The following is an 8,732-nucleotide window of genomic DNA, read 5'->3' as shown; positions in this document are numbered from 1 at the left end:
AACATTCCGCCACTGCTCATGAGAGTTTGAAGGACAGAAAGATGAACAGGACATAGCTTTTCAAACATTCATTTGGCATACTGTCACCAATTTTTCACCGTACTATATCTAACTGAGCATATATAATTATTAAACATAGGCTATATAATCCAGACTCTGCTTTACTCCATTATGCTACTGAAAAGAGACGTGGTTACGTCAACATTTCATTGGTTCAGAGCGCACAATGTACACAGAACATTTATCCACAGCACATTCGTCAAATATAAAAAAATTAAAATAAAAACGACTACAGTAGTGAAAAATACAAAAAAAAAATAATGCAAATATTCGAGACTGCAAACGACTAACTGCACCATACAACACTTACGTACTTTTAAATATTTAGGAATAAATTAGTTAGGAAGTCAAAATGTAAGTGCTTATGGGAAACGCAGTTACGTTTATTCTCTTTCCAACATGGCGACCCTTTGCATGTAGAATTTGTTTGGGGGAAACGTTGCGGATTGTTCAAACGCCGTGGCCACATGTTAATCTAATGGTTATATCAAAGCCATCACAGAATCATCATTTCTCTTCTGTTTTATAAGCCAGTCCGTTTTTTTCCAAGTATCGGGGAGATGTATCGTCGCGGAGCGCCAAAGAAGGACACCAACAACAAACCTGTGAAGAAGGATGTTAGTGACAGTGATAAATACGCCGACCTCTTGGTTTTTGGCTATGCCTGCAAACTCTTCCGAGACGACGAAAGGGCTGTTTACCACGAAAATGGAAAACATCTAATCCCATGGATGGGGGACAAGAGCATCATGATTGATAGGTCGGTTGAACAAACGTAGACCGAAACATTATGCTAACCATCTCTCCTATCCGTTAGCTTGTTTCAAAATTGAAGGGACTAGACGGAGTTGCAGAAGCTCTGGAAAAGATGAAACTGACGTCGAATGTTTTGTTTCTTGCCTGCTAACTTGTCTTTGGATGTCTTGAACTGACAAAAAAAAAAAAATGCTATCTTGAATTTGCACAGATACATGCTAACATGCAAATACATTCTGATGCTTGCTAACTTTAGCCACAACAGGCCTACCAACATACACAGCTGCCAGTGATTTATGCTTATTTGCAAATTTGATACTGCAATGTTGTTTAAAGCAGGATGAATTTAGTATATAGTATATATCTATCATTATGTAACTCTTTACATCAAGGTCAACCATATATCATGAATATAAGTACGATTTTGCTTTTTTCCTTTTTTATGTCAGAGCTTTTGTGTTTAAGGACATTATTTTGGGCAAAATGTATCCCCCAAATTGATATTTGATACAAGACATAACAATAAATTTCTATTTCAGAACCTTTAGTCACTCTGGTTAGTTTTTAAATGGGTTTTGCATTTTAGCATGTTAGAAGAAACTCCTCTGGAGACATCGGTTTCACACGAGTGTAATGGCATTATTTTTAAGATTGACACCTTCTTTCTGTCCTGCAGAAACAAGAAAAAGTTTTGCCTAATAAGCTTAAATGATTAAGTCACTGAGTGACACAGAAGTTTTTCTTTATGCTTTGCTGATATACACAACACCACAGCAAATTCTAAACCAGACAATAGTCCCTGTAGTCAAGGTGATTCAAAATATCACAACCTTTATGAAAAACAGTGTTGCGACTAACAAAACATGCTAAGCCGCTAACGTCCACAGAAACGTCTGTGGACGTTGGAGTCATGATTTGTTTTGCAATATATGTCCTTAATCATTATAAGAGATTCATTGGCCTTTGTTTAATTGAATCACCTTTGTCTGCATTGACCCAACTTATGTTTCATTTGTACACAATTTGAATGTGTGTCTTTATCGCATAACCCGTTTTTCCCCAGCAAGTTAGGCTTAGGGGTCCTTCCAAACCCTGAATGCCAACCACAGCACCCCATTTCTTTGTCTTCATGAAGAAACTGCAACAGAGAGGTGGCGTAGAGGGACGAACCCTGGAAAATGTCGTCCATTTGGGTTCTTACGGATAGGTATTTATGTGCTCGGGTTTGTGTGAATGTAACTTTCTTTGCAGATTTAGAAGTAATCATGAGTGTTACAGGGGGGAATTGAACCCTGTAAGGTAAGAGGCGAGCTGCTTTGTTCGTCTTTCTTTCTTTCTTTCTTTCTTCCTTTTTTTTTAATTTTGTTTGTTTTTACTTTGAATTTAGGGTTGTTGGTTTGTAAGACATGTTCAGGAAGGAAATTTAAGCAGAAAGCAGAAGCTTGCTAGGTATGTTGAGATTAATCCCAAGACTTTAGGTAGGTTGCTATTGCGTATTTTGAGGTAATTTCAGATGTTCTAGTTTTTGCACTGATACTATCTGATGGCAAAAGTTAGATCAGTTTTGATCTTATAGATTATGGGTTTTAGGTCCTGCTACCTTGGTAAGTAGGTCTATGTTTTTGTTCAAAAGGTTTGGTCTACTTCCTTTTCTCTAATCCTGTGTATCATCCAACAGATACGATGGGCGTGGTCATTTACATGACCTGTCAGAGTATGACAGCGGGTCATGGAATACATCCTATCAGCTGTCAGAGGAAGAGGCCAGGATTGAAGCGCTGTGTGATGAGGAACGGTACCTGGCTCTTCACACTGACCTGCTGGAAGAAGAGGCTCGACAAGGTGAGCGAGATGTGGTTTCTGATATCCAGTAGAAATTTGAACTAGCCTTCTAGTACCAGTTGAAATGTGATACAGGTGGTGATTCCAGCCAGCAGCAATAATCATACACATTGACAGCTTATGAGAGGGAAATAAAAGTGAAGAAAAATCATTTTTCCATTTAATTCAACTGTCTTATCGGGTTTCTCCTTTCTTTCAGTTCGTAGTATAGCTTTCATTTATACAATTTTTGTTTATTCTTTTTAAATGTGTCTAAAAGCTTGGCAAATTTGCAAGATCTGAAGTCCACATTAAAGGAGATTATTCTCTGTCACAAGGACCTGCTTCTTACCTGCATGAAAGACTAAATTTGTAGTTAAAATTATTCTTTCGTTACTTTTTACAGCGTAATTATTATCATAATGCCTGCTTGGTGCCTTGTTTGACACCTCTCAAACTAAGACCTAACCGCTGCCTCACAGTCCATCATGTGTGGTCAATCATGGCAGAATTTGCTTTTGAGGTACATTGTACGAGCATCTGAGCAAGTAGAGCTGCTGGAACGATGCGGTAAGAAAAATGATAATGTAACCTTAAAAAATTTAAACCTTTTAGTGTAAACAACCAAATTGAAACACTGAGGTGTTTTCATGACACTAATGCAGAGCTTTTTAAAAAGTATTTATTTTCCATTGTTGTACCATTTGCTTTTTTTAAACATTTTTTTTTTTATACTACCTCATGTGAGGTTCGAAGCGAGGTGTGCTAGTGCTCAGTGGTGAAATGAAAAGACGGCAGGCTACCGATTGGTCAAAAACAACCCTCATCTGTAGGCATAACGAGACTCTCTGCAGCAGCTCTGTGCCTGTACATACTGAAACACCTCCGTGTCCTTGCACATCAACCACTGGGTACACCCAGAGCGTCGGTTAACATCAGTCTTTCTTGTTTCACAGTATGCAATACACCATGTGTTGTACCCTATCTACATATCTCTTTACTTTCTTTAAAGCAACGTTAGGAATCGATGAGTTCAGCTCTAAACTGATAGTAAGGATTTATGCATTGCTCTTTTAAATTAGTTATTTAAAGGCAAACTGCAGTGCACAGTTGTTGTGCACGTTGAACAAAATGACCAAAGCTCGTCTGTTAATAGCAGGCTGTACATTAATTACACACACACGCACATAAAGGAAGGCTGTGTGTCTGTCTCTGTATCACCACAGCTTCACCACTGATCCTGTCCTCCTATAGAGGACACAGTCTGCAGTGGAAACTGAATTAGGGAAATGTTGAGACAGTTTGTAACGTGTTTTGGAAAATGTCGATAGTTGTTAGCTGTCCTGGGGCTATGCAAGCCTGCATATTAAGTGAGTAATGTCTACCGAGTTGTCCGTTGGAACATCCAAACCCTTCCTTTATTTAAGATGGTACTGCTTGAATTTCACTGCTCCCTATTGATTTGACAACAAACTCTTAAGAACTAAGGTTGCAATGACTGACTCAGATGCTGTTGCTTCAGCAATATCAACACGTAATGGAAAAGAGCATGTGCCAAGGGGATAAATGTGTTCAAACTCTGAATCAGTTCTCTTGTGAATAAAAGCAGCAATTACTGTGTGAGTCTTTTGCTGTTTTCTCTTTCCCTCCTTTATGAATTTCATTGAGTCGCTCTCATTTCTAAACAGAGCTACAGTGTTTGATTGGTTTAATTAGAAGGCATTGCTAAAGCGTCACTGTAGATGTTGCCAGGAAAACGTCTAATTGTATTAACCACGTTTCTGTCTTTGTAGTATTATTTTTCTGTTATTAATGTACTTTATTGAAAACATATCAGACCACGCCCATCGGTTGGATTAACAACCGTTTTCTACAGCGCACCACTTCCAAGGCATTCTCAGTTTTGCGTCTCTAAAATTGAAAGCTTGAAAGCTAACATTTGATTCGCTTCGGACTGCAGGATATTTTAGACACTTGCAGCTCAGTTATTTTAGATCATAGTCAAACCTTGATGATAACGCAACCTCGGGAAAGACTGACTCAATGACTGCAACAGAATTATTATGCCAGTATTTTAAGTGAAATATGGTTTCTTATGCCCAAACAAAACAAGCTCACGTTTTGTGTTCTACACACACACACACACACACACACTTACTTACCAAAGAGGGTTCATCCCACAGGCTGTATTGCCCTTGAATTTGGAGGACAGACCCCATTCACTCAGTCTATTACCCATCTGTCCACTGAAGGGGAAGTGAAACAACATGAGAAATGTTGATAGATTAACATAAATTTGGAAAGAAAGGGGACTTTCTGGCTGGGATCAGATGTGCAGTGTGAATTCATGTAAACACCATGAAGCACATCCCCTATTCTTTCAGAGTCTGCGTACAGTTTCATGCCCTCATTTGAAAAATCTTTATCACATGTATTTGAATGTGTTTTCATATGTGCATTTTCATTAAATACATTCATAATAATATTCTGGATTATTACTCATGGGATAATCCAGAATGTTATTCTATTCTCCACGATATATTGGTTAGAAATGTTGGTCTAAATCTGATACAAAAACCAGTTTGAAAAAAAAAAAAAAAAGGTTTTTGGTCTCTACTTAAAACAATATTTTTTGCCATTGTGAAATACTATAGTCTAGATAGTACTGAGACTTCAAACAATGGTCTCAAATCAGTGATGAACAAATCCAGAAAAGATTTGTTTGCACTGTGAAAGCAATCCGACCCAGCAGCACATTGTACTCTGTGGCTCCTGCTCCAGGGCATCTTTTTTAAATTTTTTTTTTATCCTGGGATGTGAGTGAAATCAGTATTTGCTTGCAGCTAGATCAACTGACTCAGGAGCTGACATGGGTTTTCAACGTATTATGTTGCAAAATTGATATTCAGGCTTGCAGGATGTCTGGCTTATGTTTACTTTCCTGTTCTCATCTGAGATTTATCTTCACAATAAACATTCTTCAGTGGGTTTTAACAATAAATTAGGATTCCTTGTAGTTTCCTGCTTGATAAGAAACTGAACCAAAGCAAAACACAACAAGCTTTGCAACTTCATTTATTTGAGCCAGAGCGAAACGACTTCAGGTTCGCAAATTCCTTAAGAATATCAGAAGGTATTTGTGATGCTTCTTAAATTATTTTAATGAATGCACCTACCTGTTTTGATTCAGGTGATCCAAAGTGAGTTTGCCCAGCCTGACTTATTATCAACGTTGTAGTCATTTTCTGTCTCTGTGTGTCCCGTCTTTCTTTCCAGAGGAAGAGTACAAACGTCTGAGTGAGGCTCTGGCTGATGAAGGCACCTACAATGCAGTGGCCTTCAAATACAGCGCTGACTACTATGACCCCTCCCAGCCCACAGAGGAGGAAGACGCCAACAAGGAGCATGGTGAGAATCTGTTATGTCACACGTTTATGGTCCTGATTGGAAGAATGAAGCAATGCACACCGCTTCTATTTGTGAAGTTAACACTACAAAGTACAGGAGTTGGCAGAACACTGGTTTGTAAAGTCGGCAACATTTATCATGTTCTCCCATTCCTTTACTGTGGCTCTGATAAGCTGCCTGAAGGTTATCTTACTTCACTTTGAACTTCTTGTTATTCGCAGTTAATCACAATTACGATGTGAATATTTAACTTCTGCATGAAAATTGGAAATTTTTCCAAATTTTTGTCTGAGACATGCTTGTGATTCTTGTGTGGAATTTTATCTACCAACGAACACCTGTGAGGATGTCGATTAATTCGAATTTCTCCTGTGAGGCACAAATAAATGTCAGCAAACATTGAGGTGCAATGTCACCTCTACTAGTCCCCGCACACTGCCTTTGTAAACTTCAGTTCTCATACCCTGCCTGACTGTTCATACTTGCATATGTCTTAAAGACCTTCATGAAGCACCTTCACGTGATGCTGAAACAAATTATGGTGTTGGCCAGATCAAAACCAGAATTTAAATATGCACATTAACATGTTAGTCCGGCTGAAATCATAAACTCAATCAAAGCTCTCAAAGCAACACACCAAATAACTCCTGCATGGATACACACTCCCAAGGTCCACCTTTTTTTTGCATCTTTTTGTCAGAACAGTAAACTGTAAGTATGCATTAATACAATTGAATACTCTCGGTTGCTTAGTCATAGACAGTCCACAGCATTTCACTGTTGGTAACTCTTATTTCCCTTCCACCTATTGTATAACGACACAAAGATGGTGGTCCAGTTAAATTTCCAAGCCATCTTCTAGCCGTAGCTCCAATCAGCTGTGCGTGAAAGCATGCTGATGCATTCCCCAGCACAAGATTCTAACCTTAAGATCGTAACTCGGTGCTCAGCCTCGACTCGAATCTGAATCATAAGCTAATTCTGACCTGAAAACTAAAATCAATTCTTTGACCTTTTGCAGACTTTCAACCATGAGTTTTCCCACATTTCCTCCCTCTTAAGGCCTAAAATTCTAAATCCGACCTCGTAACGATTGACATGCATTTTTGTAACTTCAAATATTTGAAGTAGAGATTGCTGAAGGCACTTCCAGGAACCTGACAGGTAAGTAGACTACATGCCTCTCTTATTATCCCTCAATATTTTTTTGAGCTGAGTTCATTGAATTAAGATGTGTGCTGGAGATCCTGAAGGCTGTGGAATTTCCCCGTTTTTAATAAGTCACTGCGGTTCACATCTCACGGGCCATTTTAAAATGTGTCTTTGACATAATCACAAATACAGATTTAATGAAATGAGTTACGACCCTCTCCAGAACAATGCAGATTAATACCCTCAAAGAGATAGTTTGAGATGACAGAAACAGACGTGCATAATAACAGTATGAATTAGATCATAACCACTGTTATTTGCCCCCGAATGGAAGCCAGATAAGCCAGGGGGTAATTGCAGTGTAATTTATATGCTCTCTGTCAAAACAAGACAAATCTTTCTTACTGTTGGCTTCTCTGTTACCCAGTTGTTTCATAAATACACCAGTTGATTTGATTTCCCTTTTATAAAAAAAAATAAACATTATTAATAAAACTTTAATATTGTGCAGTTTATAGTTGCTTCATTTATTTAAATCCACCCACTTTGTCTTCTCTGACTTATTCGACTGTGAGCACACTGTTCACTTATACGTGCACCGAGCTCTTAATGTGTATTCTGTAGCTTTGATTCCCACTGTAGGAACCTTTTGCAGTTCCTATAACCTTCTCAGGAATATGGCCGTTTTTTCGTGCATTTCGACACAAAGGAACTCGGGACCACGGCCCTCAGTTCCTGTAACCATTTCAGCTCCTTCTCCGAGGCAGGGTCTTTTCTGGGTTCCATAGGAACACATATGATGTAGGTGTTTGGTGCTTGGTAGATACGCCCCTTCTGAAATGTTTACTCATACGACACGGACACAACCGGCGCATGTTTAATAAGTTAAACTTACACGTCGTCTCCTTTGTCTGCGGCTCTCCTTCTTTCCTGCATGAAACAAAGAAGTATCGCCTGCTGCTCGATTCTTCGTCTACTGACTCGCTGTGTGCTCTTCCAGCCTCGATCTTAGACGCCTGATGTGATCGTCCATGATTAATACTGCCGTCATGCAGACCATAAACACGGTGGCCTCCTCGCTCTCCATGTTAGCTTCTTGGTGGTGTTGTTTTGTTTTCTTCTCTCCTTACTTTTGTTGCCGAGTGTGGCGCTACAGTAACACGTCACTGCGTCACATCAGTCCCGACCAAGGTCCCCGACTTATGTGCGAATGCAAAATGAAACGGTTCCCCTGGGGGAGGGCAGTTCTTAGAACTAAATTCGAGGTTGGTAGTTCTTAGAACTCTCTGTCCGAATGCACCTATTTATTTTGGTATAGTGTGTAATTACCAGTGAGCGTTACTTAATATACTGCTGTTGTGATTTAGATTTTTCTAAGTGCAAGTCAGTAACCATGATAATAATCCCATAATGACTGAGTGAGGTTGTGATGTCGAGGATAAATTGGAAATTATTTCTAGATTGCGGTTCGGAGGGCCATTATATAGTTGCCAGTATATAGATGGTTTGAGCTGAGGTGTGACATACGGAGTGAA

The 8,732-nt window shown here is 39.1% G+C and overlaps 1 protein-coding gene across 2 annotated transcripts in view; it reads left to right on the top strand.

The window, feature by feature from the left end:
- The first annotated feature begins 451 nt into the window (after nt 1-451).
- The window catches only part of sfswap (splicing factor SWAP), a 40,293-nt gene continuing 32,012 nt past the window's right edge, over nt 452-8,732 (top strand). The window contains exons 1-3 of one of the 2 annotated variants that reach the window (XM_072372475.1): nt 452-820; nt 2,495-2,658; nt 5,914-6,045. In XM_072372475.1, the coding sequence (XP_072228576.1) occupies nt 621-820; nt 2,495-2,658; nt 5,914-6,045 (496 nt within the window). In that variant the 5' untranslated portion in view covers nt 452-620. Of the gene's footprint in view, nt 2,024-2,494; nt 2,659-5,913; nt 6,046-8,732 lie in introns of both variants that reach the window. The other variant, XM_072372476.1, reaches the window with a different exon arrangement.

Source organism: Leuresthes tenuis, unplaced genomic scaffold (assembly GCF_036924035.1).
Source record: "Leuresthes tenuis unplaced genomic scaffold, fLeuTen1.0.hap1 SCAF_19, whole genome shotgun sequence".
NCBI classification, from domain to species: Eukaryota; Metazoa; Chordata; class Actinopteri; order Atheriniformes; family Atherinopsidae; genus Leuresthes; species Leuresthes tenuis.
Note: the sequence above shows the minus strand (reverse complement) of the source record. Positions and strands in the feature narration are given on the sequence as shown.